Source organism: Myxocyprinus asiaticus, chromosome 39 (assembly GCF_019703515.2).
Source record: "Myxocyprinus asiaticus isolate MX2 ecotype Aquarium Trade chromosome 39, UBuf_Myxa_2, whole genome shotgun sequence".
NCBI lineage: Eukaryota > Metazoa > Chordata > Actinopteri > Cypriniformes > Catostomidae > Myxocyprinus > Myxocyprinus asiaticus.
This window is the reverse complement of record NC_059382.1, coordinates 16,212,038-16,229,175: the sequence shown is the minus strand read 5'-3', so window position 1 is coordinate 16,229,175 and position 17,138 is coordinate 16,212,038. Positions and strand designations below refer to the sequence as shown.

Genomic DNA, 17,138 nt, shown 5'->3' with positions numbered 1-17,138 from the left:
TTTCTATGATTAAATGTAAGGAATTGTGAAAACTGAGTTTAAATGTATTTGGCTAGGGTGTATGTAAATTGTAAACTTCTGACTTCAACTGTATATACAATATATATATATACAGCAATGGACTTAAGCACAATTCCATTTATGACATTTGATCTGGTGTCTGTTAATTGTATTAAGTGTTAGTGCTGTACTGTATTTATCTCGGATACCTCTGGGTTCCCAAGCATATTTACAAAGTAGAAAATCCAGAAATAAGAAGCCACAAAAGACGACTTCAGTTCACAAACAGTTTTATTACTTGCACAACAGAAAGAGTACGGAAATTCAGCATATATCAATATAAATACAGTGTGTGCCTGTTAAGTACGTTTGGCATATGAGAGAATGTGAATGGTCTCATCAAGGTTCTGCAGGTCCAGCCCAGCTATTCTTACACTAAGACAGGGGCTGTACTCTTTGAACTGTGTGTGTTGAACTGTCCAAGCACTCTCTAAAACCCCTCCCTTCACTTAATCACAAAATATGTCAGCAATTTCTAAAGAATATTCAATTTGGGCCCTCCCAAGGGACAACAGTACTGAACAGCTAAACTGATCCTGCAGTGTTTTTGGAAACAGTTTTTTTCTGAATTAAATGTCCAAAGTAATTCAAAAAGGGAAAAATAGCCATAGGGACTATCACGAACATCATAATAAAAATCGAAGCAAATCAATAGGCAGTACAATTAGTATGCACATGATATCGTAACAAACTCAAGTGATACACAATGGCTGGGGGATTTGTTCTTTATAACTGTGGCCTTTTTTTCTACTGTGCAGCTATTTTCCTTATTTTGATAATCAGCCGCTTGCTGTATTCTCTGTGGTCCACCGGCTTGGCCTCCACTACTGTCACTTTAATGCGAGATTCATCCTATTAAGACAAAAAAAAAAAAAAAAATGTACAAATCATGTCACAGATTTTAACCATTCAAAAGCAGTTCTTGAATATGAACATCCTATGCCATTTTAAGTTCAAACCCACTGCAATTCGTATTTATAAAGAAAGCAGAGACAGGGAATGATCTAAGGAGAAGAGATGTGTCCCAGGTTTGAGCTAAGAAATAGCAGTAAATAGACCGCACTCTAAACAGATATCACATTTTGAAAAAGTGATATCTTCTAACATGCCCTGTGGAAACTCTTAACTCCATTAGTTAAGCCTAAAAAAAACTATTTTGCCACAATTGCAGGCATTGTGTGCTCAAAGGCAGATAAACATTTTTAAATGCAATACTGCCACAGAGACAGAGAGGGCAGATTATTGACTCCCACTGATAGACAACCTGCTGGTTTAAATGTGTTAAACTGCCATAAATACATAACATTAATAAGCTTTAATGAGATGCTCCTTATCAAAAGGTCATCGGATACAAAAATAAAAAAGGACATTTAAAAAGGAACATACTAAATAAACAACATTCAAAAGACTTGGTTTTGGCATTAGGTGTTAGGTTTAATTAGAATTAGGTTTAAACAGAAGGTGCCAGCTGCAAAACAAGTTAAGCTCTATCAACAGCATTTGTGACATGCTTGTGATTACCACAGACAATTCTGACTCATTCATTCTTTGTAAAAAGAAAGGGAAATAAAAATCACGGTAAAACAGTAATGCACTCACAATGTAGTCTACGTCTGTGTGGCATGGCATTTCTGAAAGTTTAAAAGCCGAAATGTATTTTTGTTAAAGCGCTTAATATTAAGTCTTCCATTCAAAAATGTCTTCAGTTGTGAAATAGTCTAAATAGATACAGTCGGCAACATGTCATACCAGGGGGCGTGGTTTAGCGTGGGGGAAAGCGAGGCCTTGTTACCATAGTTACTCATACATTCCTATTAGTAAAAACGGGAGAAATATCCCACAAATTTGTCTATTTTAACCACAACAAAACAAATGACGAAAAGCTGTGGTGTAGTTTGTGCTTCAAACAATGCCAAAAAAAAAAAAAAAAAAACTGCCAACTGACAGAAATAGAAGCCTAAAGTGGACGGGGCCTCCTTGCCAACTGAATCTATTGTCCTTTCACAGGTGGGACATCAGATGAACCTCTGGTTATGAGTTACCAACATAATTCCTTTAGGTGGAATTTTCCATTTGTAAATGGTCCCTTTCTGGATTCCTGGAGTTAATCATGTGAAGTTATAGTGTTTACTGCCTTTACATGGTCTTGACAGGTGTTAAAAACTGGATAAAACTTTGCACAAGAGGTCAGTGAGCAATTTTAATCATTCTAGTCTCATGTTAAGTCTTATGGCTATACTTTCAAAATATTTGAATATTTAACCCAGGGCAATGCATTTCCCCCATAGACTTCTATAGTAGGTGCATTAATGTACACGGTACAATTTATTTTTGCTTGCTTCCCCACCCCAAGTTTAATTTGTCAAATCATGTTGGTCATATCTTCTCAGAAACCTTGTAAGTGGGCAAAAATAGGAAACCAGGCAGCCATTTTTATGCAAATCCACATCTGCTTTTACTCTGAGCACTGGACTGTGCTGAGAAGGCAGGAGTTCATACTTAAGCCTGTAATGGCTTGATGACAATCCTGTTTCTTTTCTACTGTATAACATTTTTGTGGATTTCTACTTCAGACAGCCCGTACAGACATTAATAAACAGAAGGATGTGAAGGTAAGGGCAATAATAAGATGAACAGCAATTCAATAGCAAACAAATTAGTGTGTAGTATTAAGTGAACATTTAATGGCTATAAAAATAGACAGCATTCCATTTACTTCAACAGTAATGATGGTAGATTTGGACTGTGTATTGACGCGTGCATAATATTCTTGGCACAACTTTATATATCTCCATTCACTGCAACATTACCACTGAATAAATAAATAAAAATTAAAAAACACTGAGGAAAGTAGGAACTTTCCCTGTGAGCTGCCAAGCCATCAAGACCATATTATTCCTACATAGTATGACTACAGAACAGCAACAGCACAACATACAGTTGTTGATTAACCTTGCTACTGTTTTCACTGCTGTGATTTTAAAGCTCACTGTAATTGTGAATAACCATTTTGTGATGCTACAAATTTATTCGATTTGCGCAACTACACTACAGTATTTGACTGACCTTTAGTTGGTCTGGTCAAATCAATCCAAGTAAGATTTGGTCAACCTGATGAGAGTCATTTTTCAGAGCGCTGTGCTTAGCTGTTAGACAGCTTGCACCAAAAAAAACGCACTCCGATAAATAGTGCCTTTAAATTCATCCGCTTTGAAACACTGCTCTTTTAAACAGATGTTTTTAGCCACTGTTCTTTCAGTATCCCACCTAGAGCTTTGTGTTTTAAGACGATGTGTCAAGTTTAAAATGGTCAACTTTTAAAAACATGTCTAGAGACCCTTGCATTTGGCTCCATTCCGTTGTGCTCCATCCAGCTTTTTTTTTTTCTCGAACGCAAGAACACATCTTTTTGCCCCCCTAAGAAACATTTCTGATTGGGGAGGGTAAACCCAAACCAACTCTAATTATACAGGGCTACCTTTAGACCAATTTGCTGACTAGTCAGTTTTGGAAATATGTAGTCTTGTGCATCCCTAGTAAGAAACACTTTATTCTATTATATAGTACAGCAGTGACTTACTATAAAAAGATCAGTGATTCAATAATCAGAACACTGCAACTGGCTCCCAAGTCTTGTATATTTAGTCAGAATGTTTGTATCTGGCAAAACTCCAATCCGATTCCTTGATAAGATCCATATTTTCATAAATGAGCTAAAGGTGACCTTCAAGAGGGCTAACTCGGGCCTTGTATTCTGATTCCATTACCTGTACATGTAATTTAATGATCTCCAGCAAGGTGTTTGCTGGGAATTCGAATACTGATACAGAATTTCAGATGAATACTAATTTCCCTGCAGAATAATATATTGCATTAGACAGAGACTGACTGTAGGACCGCTATATGGCTAACCCGATTAAAGAAATAAGCTACCCAATTTAAGGCTATAAATTATATGTAGCTAATATGGAACTTCGTAAATTTTACGTTAATTTCAATTTTGAGAAGTAACATGAATCTGAACTCTAATAATCAGGAGGAAAAGCAGTGGAAGAAAATAGCCTTCACGTAGTTGTTTTTTGCACTGGGTTTGTGAGCAGGTGTGTTTGTGGAAGTGAAAGAGTAGATGGCATTTTTGGCTTCAGGTACACAGAAACACACAAAACAAACATCCTCAACATTCACGTGTCACTATGTTTCTCACACAGCTGTGTGTAGTACGTTATGTGTCAAAGGAACAAGTTGTAGAACAATTTTCATCACACAGACTACGATGGACGGAACGACAGAGATGGTGCGTCAATTTCCATAATTCTCAAAACGCACACTAACGTACATGCTTTGCTCAGTTTTCAAACTGATTTTTGTTCAAATAATTAAGCAATAATTTTTTTTGGTGAAGTTACAAAAGAGTACTTAATTTTTTTTCTTTTGAAGGTGCACTCAGTAATGTTTTAAAAAAAGAACCACTCCTAAAAATATGAATAGCACTTTTGGAAAAACATGATTAAAATCATTTACATTCACATTATATGAAGATTCCAGTCATATCATTTGGCCTAAAAAAAAAAAAAACTGGTTTATTCTACAGGGAGATGGGCTTCACTGATGGGGGTTGATATCACATGACCAACAGAATACAAATTATTTTATCCTGAAAATCCCCCTGTTTTCTGACATTTTAGAAGCATCACAGAATAATTTAATCATGGTTGACAGTGAATTGCGGCACTGGCATCTGTAACAACTACTGCTTTTGCGTAATGCTGCATCCACACCACAAAGTGTCAGTATGTCCAAAGAAAATGCTATGTCAGCCAGAGGAGTTTAATTAATGAGTGCAGCTTTAAATAGTGTGATAATTTTAGGCTATACTTACGTTGTAGGTCTCCAGCTTCACTCTGTTCCGGAAGAGAAAAGTATTGAAGTTTGCATGCTGGAAAACTTCGTCAAATGCAGCCTCATTCTGTAAAAGCAAGACAAGATAGTGAAGACAGAATTATTCGATGGTAACAAACAACGTCATGTAAACGCACAATAGGTTTGTCTCTTAATATAGAGCATTCAAAGAAGATTGAATCAATCATTCAGAGTAAGACCTTGGGTTTGAAAGGCCATTTCATGAACATATGCCGCAAAAAGGACTCCAATTCAGACACAATGTGCTGCTTCTCCTAACGTCCTTGTAATACCACAGTCATTCCTTAAGAGCACACTTTTTAATGCCACATAGATAGAAAGCCTAGAAAAAAAGAATGAGAGTGAGCAGCAGAATGGAAGGAGAATCTTACAGAGTCCTTGAGTTGGCCAAGGTATGATGCATTTTGGCCCAGGATGGTCTCGGCACTGTCTTGAAAGCAAGTCACCCATTGGTTGTCTCCGAAATCTGCGACGTTGGCCTGGCAGGGAATGAGAGGACCATTAGCAAAACACTTCATTCACACCAGATGATTCATTACAAGACACACCCAATGAATACAGGCTACGTCGGCAGATTTGGCAGTGAGGATGGGAAAAGTGAGCCAGGCCAGGCACATCTGAGCCACACTGGTTTCAAACATACGCTTATGCTCCAGTGTTACAGAGGACGGTGATGTGCTGACGGCAGACGGGGCGAGAAACAAAAGAGAAATCTGCTTATTTTAACATGTCTGGATGATAGAGACGAGGTGTGCTGTCTAAATGAGTTATATTTTAAAGCTGGTATTTTTAAAACCTTTTTGGCTGCACACCAGCAGGAAGGAAGGAAATAAAGCGTTATTTTTTTGGCCCATTCCTGCCCTGTACCAGAAAACGAGAGGCAGCCTTAAAATACAAAAAGCAATTAACTGAACGCAGACTGAGCTGATTAACAGCTACACAGAAATAAAGTGGCCTTAAATGAGCAATGTATTTAGAGGAAGAGAGAACAAATTCAGTTTTACTAATTGGTTTCTGAAATGACTACTTCTAGGTAGAAGAACTGGATAGTAGGGATATGCAATAATTAGTTTCATAATAGACTAGTCGGCAAGTTGTCTAAGTGACCAGTCCGTCTTAGCTATGTAGAATTAGGCTGACTTGGACACAGCGATCAGATGCATTTTTGGGGTCATTCACATGTGACGTATGCTTGTGTTCATTACCAACTGGATGAAGCGGAAGAGAATCAAACAGAACAAAGGTATGGAGACATTTTTAAATGTGAAAATATTTTTAAATTGTTGCAAAGGAAGTGGTAGGCACATCTTAAATTTGGTGGACGATTAGTCGACCATCCTGACCCATCCCCCATTTCCTAGTAAAAGAGGTAGCAAAGAGGTAGGTGAGCAGTAGGTGTGAATGACACAAATACAAAGCACAGGATACACAGAAAATGACACGGGAGAGATTACTTAAGATTGGAAGAGGAGAACGGGTATCCATATAGAACAGGAAAGCCAGAAAATTGACAGAGCTTGACAATATTTCTGAAGGGGCAGTAGAGCCAATATGGGTAGACTCACCGAAAGCATGAGGCGATATTTGAAGTCAGGGAACTCTTTGTCGCATTTCTCACAGCGGTACATGCCATTCTGCTGGTCCACCACCTTCTTGTTGCAGTCTTTACTGGGACAAGCCTGATACAAGCAATTCTCTTTACGAATGTAGACTATGGTGGCGACGCAAGAGAAATAATCAGCCTGGGAAGAGAAGACAAGAGTTCACAATGATGAGACCCCAGGGAGAAAAATATTCTGTAGATTAAGATTAAATGGAGATATTAGTACCATATCTTAAAGCTGATTCTATTAAAACATAGACTACCAATCAAATGTTTGAAAAAACCTGATTGAATGTATGTTTGCAATCATGAAAACCTTTTGATCTTAAGGATTATGCTTAAGTAGTTTTTTAAACATTTAAATTGATCTTAAGACTCAAATTCTAATTTATTTATTTTTAATTGAAGTGTGCAACATACAGTTGTGCTCAAAAGTTTGCATACCCTGGCAGAAATTGTGACATTTTGGCATTGATTTTGAAAATATGACTGATCATGCAAAAAACAAAAAAAATGTATTTTAAGGATAGTGATCATAAGAAGCCATTTATCATCACATAGTTGTTTGGCTCCTTTTTAAATTATAATGGTAACAGAAATCACCCAAATGGCCCTGATCAAAAGTTTACATACCCTTGAATGTTTGGCCTCGTTACAGACACACAAGGTGACACACTTATATGGCATTTAAAGGTTAATTTCCCACACCTGTGGCTTTTTAAATGGCAATTAGTGTGTGTATAAATAGTCAATGAGTTTGTTAGCTCTCACGTGGATGCACTGAGCAGGTTAGATACTGAGCCATCGGGAGCAGAAAAGAACTGTCAAAAGACCTGCGTAACAAGGTAATAATAAAGATATCCAAAGCCTTGAAAATGCCAGTCAGTACTGTTCAGTCACTTAAGTGGAAAATTCAGGGATCACTTGATACCAAGCCAAGGTCAGGTAGACCAAGAAAGATTTCAGCCACAACTGCCAGAAGAATTGTTCGGGATACAAAGAAAAACCCACAGGTAATTGAGGAGAAAATACAGGCTGCTCTGGAAAAAGACGGTGTGGTTGTTTCAAGGAGCACAATAAGACGATACTTGAACAAAAATGAGCTGCATGGTCGAGTTGCCAGAAAGAAGCCAATGCCACAAAAAAGCCCGGTTACAATATGCTATGCCCGACAACACCTTGACACGCCTCACAGCTTCTGGCACACTGTAATTTGGAGTGACGAGACCAAAATAGAGTTTTATGGTCACAACCATAAGCACTATGTTTGGAGAGGGGTCAACAAGTATTGTGCTCCTTGAAACAATCACACCGTCTTTTTCCAGAGCAGCCTGTATTTCTCCTGAGATTACCTGTGGGTTTTTCTTTGTATCCCAAACAATTCTTCTGGCAGTTGTTCTTGGTCTACCTGACCTTGGCTTGGTATCAAGAGATCCCCGAATTTTCCACTTCTTAATAAGTGATTGAACAGTACTGACTGGCATTTTCAAGGCTTTGGATATCTTTTTATATCCTTTTCCATCTTTATAAAGTTCCATTACCTTGTTACGCAGGTCTTTTGACAGTTCTTCTCTGCTCAGTATCTAGCCTGCTCAGTGCATCCACGTGAGAGCTAACAAACTCACTGACTATTTATACACACACTAATTGCCATTTAAAAAGCCACAGGTGTGGGAAATTAACCTTTAAATGCCATATAAGTGTGTCACCTTGTGTGTCTGTAACAAGGCCAAACATTCAAGGGTATGTAAACTTTTGATCAGGGCCATTTGGGTGATTTCTGTTATCATTATGATTTAAAAAGGAACCAAACAACTATGTTATAATAAATGGCTTCATATGATCACTATTCTTAAATAAAAGACAGTTTTGCATGATCAGTCATATTTTCAAAATCAATGCCAAAATTTCACAATTTATGCCAGGGTATGCACACTTTTGAGCACAACTGTATGCTGACTTATGCGATTTTTGGAGCTTCAAAATTTTGGCACTCATTCACTTGCATTGTATGGACCTACAGCGTTGAGAAATTGTTCTAAAAATCTTCGTTTGAGTTTAGCAGATGAAAGAAAGTCATACACATCTGGGATGGCATGAGGGTGTGTAAATGATGAGAGAAATTTCATCTATCCCTTTAATGCACCTTTGTTTTGGTTATGCATATGGACATAATGAGTGATATGTATTTTGTATAAGCCTCAGGGTAAGTTCAGTCTCGGAATGGAGGCGAAAAAAAAGTTAATTTTGAGAATTAAATTCCCACTTGACTAGATATCTTGCATGAGGTTCACCCAAACAGTGTTTTAATATATTTTCAAAATCAATGCCAAAATTTCACAATTTCTGCCAGGGTATGCAAATATTTGAGCACAACTGTATATGGGAACTCCTTTAAAACATCTTCAAGATATATAGTTCCTATACAGGTGCATCTCAATAAATTAGAATGTCGTGGAAAAGTTCATTTATTTCAGTAATTCAACTCAAATTGTGAAACTCGTGTATTAAATAAATTCAATGCACACAGACTGAAGTAGTTTAAGTCTTTGGTTCTTTTAATTGTGATGATTTTAGCTCACATTTAACAAAAACCCACCAATTCACTATCTCAAAAAATTAGAATATGGTGACATGCCAATCAGCTAATCAACTCAAAACACCTGCAAAGGTTTCCTGAGCCTTCAAAATGGTCTCTCAGTTTGGTTCACTAGGCTACACAATCATGGGGAAGACTGCTGATCTGACAGTTGTCCAGAAGACAATAATTGACACCCTTCACAAGGAGGGTAAGCCACAAACATCCATTGCCAAAGAAGCTGGCTGTTCACAGAGTGCTGTATCCAAGCATGTTAACAGAAAGTTGAGTGGAAGGAAAAAGTGTGGAAGAAAAAGATGCACAACCAACCGAGAGAACCGCAGCCTTATGAGGATTGTCAAGCAAAATCGATTCAAGAATTTGGGTGAACTTCACAAGGAATGGACTGAGGCTGGAGTCAAGGCATCAAGAGCCACCACACACAGACATGTCAAAGAATTTGGCTACAGTTGTCGTATTCCTCTTGTTAAGCCACTCCTGAACCACAGACAACATCAGAGGCGTCTTACCTGGGCTAAGGAGAAGAACTGGACTGTTGCCCAGTGGTCCAAAGTCCTCTTTTCAGATGAGAGCAAGTTTTGTATTTCATTTGGAAACCAAGGTCCTAGAGTCTGGAGGAAGGGTGGGGAAGCTCATAGCCCAAGTTGCTTGAAGTCCAGTGTTTCCAAGTTTCCACAGTCTGTGATGATTTGGGGTGCAATGTCATCTGCTGGTGTTGGTCCATTGTGTTTTTGGAAAACCAAAGTCACTGCACCCGTTTACCAAGAAATTTTGGAGCACTTCATGCTTCCTTCTGCTGACCAGCTTTTTAAAGATGCTGATTTCATTTTCCAGCAAGATTTGGCACCTGCCCACACTGCCAAAAGCACCGAAAGTTGGTTAAATGACCATGGTGTTGGTGTGCTTGACTGGCCAGCAAACACACCACACTTGAACCCCATAGAGAATCTATGGGGTATTGTCAAGAGGACAATGAGAAACAAGAGACCAAAAAATGCAAATGAGCTGAAGGCCACTGTCAAAGAAACCTGGGCTTCCATACCACCTCGGCAGTGCCACAAACTGATCACCTACATGCCACGCCAAATTGAGGCAGTATTTAAAGCAAAAGGAGCCCCTACCAAGTATTGAGTACATATACAGTAAATGAACATACTTTCCAGAAGGCCAACAATTCACAAAAAATGTTTTTTTTATTGGTCTTATGATGTATTCTAATTTTTTGAGATAGTGAATTGGTGGGTTTTTGTTAAATGTGAGCCAAAATCATAATTAAAAGAACCAAAGACTTAAACTACTTCAGTCTGTGTGCATTGAATTTATTTAATACACGAGTTTCACAATTTGAGTTGAATTACTGAAATAAATGAACTTTTCCACGACATTCTAATTTATTGAGATGCACCTGTATATGCTGGACAAAGGGTAGATACTTTGAAGAACCTACAATACAAGACAGTTTTGATTTAGCAATTTTTTGGTCACTGCAAAATTCCCATATTTCTATTTGTGGTATTTCTTAGTTTAGAATAATGACTTCATGAGCAGGTGTGTTCCAGCTTCTGACTGGTACTGTTCATCTGACCACCAGTTCCATGGTATAAATCAACTTAAGTTCTTAGGATATAAATGTAGAGTTTATATGATATACAGAGCTTTAAAAAGAAAAACAGTGCAAACTCTTTCCAAATTGGGCCAAACAAAAATGCAAAATGAAAACTTGTGCATATTCATTTAAAAATGGGATATGCAAAGCAGAGAATATGCATGAACATAAAGAGGGCTTCTGAACAGGGCTGGAACTGAAGGAAAAGCAGCAGTCATAAAGCACCTGAAGGTGAGGTCAAAGGCTCTGTTCTAAATGTATGCAGAGAGACAATGGGAGGACAAGAAAAACAGAAACACTGGAGCTGCAGATGAAAAAAAAAAAAAGAAAAACTGAGATACTCTGACTTATTCTTTGCAGTAACAGCCCCATCCAGCAAGTGAGAGAGGGGTTAAGACTGAGTGAAAATTGTATTTGGGAGGTTAGAGTAAAAGGGAGAACAGCAAAGTTTTGAGGAGTCAGCTAAAGGTACCTTACTGTTTTACACACAAACACACACACTCCAAAAACAGAGAAAACGTGAGAGAGACGGGAGACTGCAGATTACAGGTAAAAGAGGAGTCACACTAGCTGGTATAAGCATGACTGTGCTCTGACTACTGCTCTTCACAAATGCTCTGGGAACACGCAATAACCCAAACCTCTCCAAGGCACTAGCGTTGGGAATCTTTATGGAACCGTCATGATCATATTCTTGATGCATTTCAACATCATAGGGGTGCAAATCTTTGGCAAGTTTAGGTGGCTTGTGGAAGAATGGGCAAAAACTTTGTTTAGAGATAGAATAAGCGGGTATATAAAATTTAGCGCAGGCAGCTCTGCGGCTTTCATTTTGTCTAAATGAAATGCTGGATAAAAGCAGTCAAGCTTGTTTCCTGTGGATGTGTACAAGAATGGTTAACTTTCGAGTTAATTTATAGAAATCCAAACATTGTTAGTTCACATACATTATTACACAGCTCTCTGGAATACTCTATTCTGATTGGTCAATGGTGCCATCCAGCAGTCAGTTATTGCTCTGTAATTACCACACGTATCACGGATTTAGACGTATCAGACTGCTCAAACGGGTTCTGCAAGCAGTCTCTTCAGCTTCTCGGCTCACTATGCAATCTCTACAAGTAAGCTAATAAAATAATTTAAACTCAAATCAAGTTTATGTCCATTTATTTATTTGGCAAGTAGTCTTGTAATAGGCTGATTGTTGAGGAGTCAGACAGTCATTTTTACAAACACCAACAGAACTAGGATGCAAACCGGAGGATTATTCCAGCTGTTCAGCGATTTCTTCTCAAATTACACAATTTCAATGCAAATCAATATTTTATGTCCAAGTATTTATTTATTTGGTTCGTAGCCATGTAATAAGCAGGATTACATTTTTCACTCCACAAAAATCTTTTTTGCGCTGCGAGAAGCAGAACCCGTTTGAATTGGGCTGTTGAAACACTTTATTAAACTAATTTTAAACTAGTTTAAAACCATACTTAAGGCCTCGAAGTTATAAACAACATTGACCAGGAAAACAAGAAAAAAAATTGCACCAAGCACAGAAAGCTATATAATCCACACCACAACAGCTTGAGGCTGTATACACTGGACGCGTGAACATGAACGTTCTAAACTGTTTATTTGTGTAGTAGTGCCAGCACGTGCAGCACAAAATGGAATGGGACACCTGTTTATTTTCGGCACGACAGACACACCGCAATGGACGCTTCCAGTGTAGACAAGGTGCCACAAAAATTTACCTTGGATTTAATATAACAACAACACTTACTGTGTTAACGCAGAAATGTGTTATACTGATACCAAATATTAATATATGATTTATATAGCCTTATTTAATAATTTGTTTCAATTATTTGTTTCAATTTCAATAAGTTTCTATTTTTTTATTTTCTAAATCTGTCTTTTCATAATAAAACAGCCATTTTTTGTTTTGTTGAAGTTACTATCAAAGTGAGGAGCTATGCATGGATTTACCAGTGATGACCTGTGGTCTACTAACAAAAATCACTTTTAAAACTGTGGAAACTTGGAAAGAACTATGGCAATTTTCATAACTATTATGGACCAAGCAATCAGTTTTCTTATTTGTAAAATCTGTTCTAGAATCTGCTCTTTGATTGTATGAAAAAGTAACAGGCTTTGTTTGCTTACCTTCAGAATTTGAAGCCATTACTACACTTAATCAGTAGGAGTCCCAAGTCGCAGTCAGAATTTCAATTGAGCCCTATACAAATGTGTATGTAAAAACTTTTTTTTTTCTAGATGTTACTGTTGCATCCCAAGTCAAAATTAATATCAAGTGTGTCAAATGTCCATTTCAGTGACAAAATATGTACAATATATAATAATGTCACTATTATTATTAGTTCAGATCATTAAGGACAAAAATTATTAAAATAAATAATAATAATTGTTTTACTACTGATCAGGTGCTGGTGCCACCATCTGTGCCACCACTCTCATATGTTAGTCTGGAGCCCTGTTTACCCAGGTGACAGTGTGCTGATGAGTGCCATAAAATGAGATTGTTCTCTGCAATGACCTTAAAAAAATAGGTCTTATTTCATATTTATGCTGTAAAATTTACTCTTTAATGACTTGCAAAATAAGGGCATTGTGCCTTTCTGAAGACTGAGAATCAGTTCACAGTGGATTTTCATCTCTCTTTAGACCATAATCTACACAGAGCCTCTGGCAAAGTCTTAACCCCACACTGTCTAAGGAAATGAGCTACGAAAACAAAAACAAATGGCAAAACGCGTTACTGCTGAAATTGATTTCTCTCCTTGCAGGTTCACTGCTGACCACTCAGTTGTTTCGCTTCAAGAATCTGACCCCAATTAACTTCTAGAAGGGGTGGAATTCATATTCCGTGTCACATCAAATAAAAATAAAAAAAGCCTCCATGGAACTGTGAACGATAATGGCAGAAAGAGCGGAGAAAAAAGGCTTGCCTTTCAATAAGTGAAATATCCCTGTAAATGACTGTCATTTCACTTAGCGACACAAAAATCCCTCTGAACATTTCCACTGCTCTGAAATGCAATAATTAATCCAGTAAATACCAATGTAATTGTCACATTCACTTCCAAGATGAATGGGTCCTGACAGAGGGTGAAGAGCAGAATACATTTTTTCTTGTTGCCTGTCACTGTGGTTGACAATTTTACTTATTCTTTTACATGAGTTAGGGTTGTGTCTGGCTTAGGGTGCACGGTATACCAGTGCTACGGTGGCATTGTGATACTAAAGCTTCAAAATACTGGTGGTACCACAGTATTTTTTAAACTGTAGTACCATCAATAGGGTAGTACCGTAAGTTATGTTGTATGTACGGTAGTAAATATTTTCACTCAAACTTTCATTTGAATTATACCCATGTCTGCAATAAAATTAAAAATGTAGTCTTTTCGAGTGGGGTGCCCTTCAAGCAGTGTCCTTTAAGAGCGCAAAATGCTGTTTAGAATTTGCCCCTTATATGGTATTATTTTTTAATGTTTGGTTTCCCATGCTTCAAGCACACTCGTCTGAATCCCAGCATGTTATTGTGGCGGTCGTTTCTCCTAATGTATATGGATTTAAATAAAACGTATTTAAAGTGAGAAGCTTCTTAAACACAATTCATGTAGCAAGATTTGGAATTATTTTGGGTTGTGGCTGATGAGACCAGGAAAACCAATCTGTCGTGATTGTCTACAGACATTTCAAGCCAAAGGGGGAAAACACCAACAACCTTATTAAACACCTTCGGACACATACCACTGCTTTTGTAGAATACACGTGGGTTAGTGCCACTTAATTTAACCTAAATGCTTTATCTTAACCTTGAGAGATTTACCGTTTCTCTGAAATATTTTGCACTTGTTAAATTTTTTCTAATTACAAATGCATGATGGTGGTAACTTCACATGATCAGATCGGTTTGATCACATCCCTGAGCCGTGCGATCAAACCGGTGTGTAATCTGCATCCACGTTGCTGTTTCCCAGTAGAGAAGGTTGAAGTGGTTGTAATAATGAAACAGCTGCTCAAAACAGTCTTTCCAACATCACAAAATCTATTTTTTTTTTTATGTTACCAACATTCATATAATCACAGAAACAATGGAATAAAAGTTTAAAGCCATTACAGCTAGAACTGTTTTGAAGCTGCGATTTATTTTTTATTTTACATCAAACTAGAATTTATTAGGTAACAAGTTAGTCCATTTGAGCCTTCTCCCAGTTCATCCATCAGTTATTTTCACCACTTACAGAGCAACAAGTGGAATAGCTAGTTTCTAAGAACAACCTTGCTATGACAAACTCAGAATCCCATGCAGCATCGCAACTAGATTTGCATGCTGCATTTTGTAGATTTGAAAAGTATTACGTTGTTTTTCTATAAATTGTTAAGAATAAACACACTATCGTGATACTACTTGGTATCATGATACTTAAGCTGGTATAGTTTCATAAGATATTATTATGGTATCGTGACTAATGGTCGACCGATATATTGCAGAGGCCGATAAATCGGCCGATATTCTGACTTTTTTTAATTATCACATCGGCCGATAAATTTTCCCGTTTGGCCAATTTGTTTCTTGAGGGCGCCGAGAATCACCTGCTTGCATGTAATCGACTGAGACATGTAAACGACCAGTCACGGTTTGTTTTGTTGTTATGTGCCATTGTGTTACTACAATAATAGATCGGTGTGCAACACAGTCTCATTTAAATGGTCCGCATTTCAGAGCCGCGGCAGACGCGTTTGAGCTCATAATGTTACAGTGCTCGCCTGTTTCATTATCCCTCTCTCTCCTCAACAGTTCCCTATCACTTTTAACCTTTTTTTCTAATGATAAAAGGCACATATCAATAAAACTTGTATTATATATACCGTTTGCAAATATGCAGATCTCTCATTTAAACAGATGTAATTCACGAACCTCACCAAAATCCAGCATTTTCTTTCCGTCGAGCGCTCATCTACTAGTCAATCCAAGCAGGTGATCCAGGCCTTTTAAACTGTCAGGAGATTGCTGCTGCTTGCGGTGGATCCGCACGAGCGCGTGAGCGCAACTTCAAGGCTGCATCCGAAATCAGGAAAATGCTGCCTCCGAAGGCTGTATATGGAGGTAGAATTAAAATAAGGTGCTTCGGAGACCAGTTTCATTAAGAGTTCCATTCATTCAAAACAGCTGTCAGTTAAGCCTTTAACTGATTAGGCAGCAAGGTAGCAAGTCAGCTGCCTACGTTTTCAGATGCAGCCCAAGGTACAAGCGTTTCACGTGTGCTATACACTGACAATAAAGCCACAACAATAAAACTACCTGCCTAATATTGTGTAGGTCTCCCTCGTGCTGCCAAAACAGCACCAACCCACATCTCAGAATAGCATTCTTTTGATTGATTGACCGTGGCATGATTGTTGATGCCAGATGGGCTGGTCTGAGTATTTCTGTAACTGCTCATCTCCTGGGATTTTCACACACAACAGTCTATAATATTTACTCTGAATGGTGCCAAAAACAAGAAAAACATCCAGTGAGCGGCAGTTTTGTGGATGGAAATGCCTTGATGAGTGAGGTCAACAGAGAATGGCCAGACTGTTTCGAACAGAAAATTTAAAGTAACTCAGATAACCGCTCTGTACAACTGTGGTAAGAATAGCATCTCAGAATGCCAACAAAATTTGGCGCCGTTTGGCAGCACGAGGGGGACCTACACAATATTAGATAGGTGGTTTTAATGTTGTGACTGATTGGTGTAAGTAAATGTCTTATTCACTATGCACTGCATGTACACTTGGTTTGATTCAGTATTTGAGTAAATGCGACTGTTAATGCGCACATGCCATCCATGGTTGCTGACTACTGTGTGTACTGTTTCTTCAATTTCCTTCTTCCTGATATATTAACAATTTCTTCATGTGCAAATAAATTACAAAAATTTCATGACTAAACAGGAATCCGAAGAAACTGCTATCTACCATTTAAAATTAAATATTATTTTTTAGTTTTGTGTAAAATTGAGTAAATATAGAGCTAAATAATAATAATAATTATACACACATATAATATATATATATATATATATATAGTAATTTTATGTTTGTTATTTACTATATTAAATTGTGTGATATTTCGACATTGTATCAGCCTATCAGCCACCCTGCTCTCTGGATATCGGCAATTAAAAAGCCCTTATCAGTCGACCACTAATCATGACAACCCTAGTCTGGCTGTGTCAGAACTTATCTAGGCACAGGATAGTAGGACATTTTTGACCAGGAGTTCCATTATGCTAAAATGGCACCGTGGGACAGAAAACTGGGACACAAACTTTGTGAAGAGT

At 37.7% G+C, this 17,138-nt stretch overlaps 1 protein-coding gene across 2 annotated transcripts in view; it reads right to left on the bottom strand.

Annotated features, from left to right (window-relative positions):
- Positions 1 to 279: 279 nt before the first annotated feature.
- The window catches only part of LOC127430263 (replication protein A 70 kDa DNA-binding subunit-like), a 49,768-nt gene continuing 32,909 nt past the window's right edge, over positions 280 to 17,138 (bottom strand). For both annotated transcript variants that reach the window (XM_051679957.1, XM_051679958.1), the window contains exons 14-17: positions 6,546 to 6,722; positions 5,352 to 5,459; positions 4,940 to 5,026; positions 280 to 912 (exon numbers count right to left, since the gene is read on the bottom strand). In XM_051679957.1, coding sequence (XP_051535917.1) covers positions 808 to 912; positions 4,940 to 5,026; positions 5,352 to 5,459; positions 6,546 to 6,722 — 477 coding nt within the window. In that variant the 3' untranslated portion in view covers positions 280 to 807. The remainder of the gene's footprint in view (positions 913 to 4,939; positions 5,027 to 5,351; positions 5,460 to 6,545; positions 6,723 to 17,138) is intronic.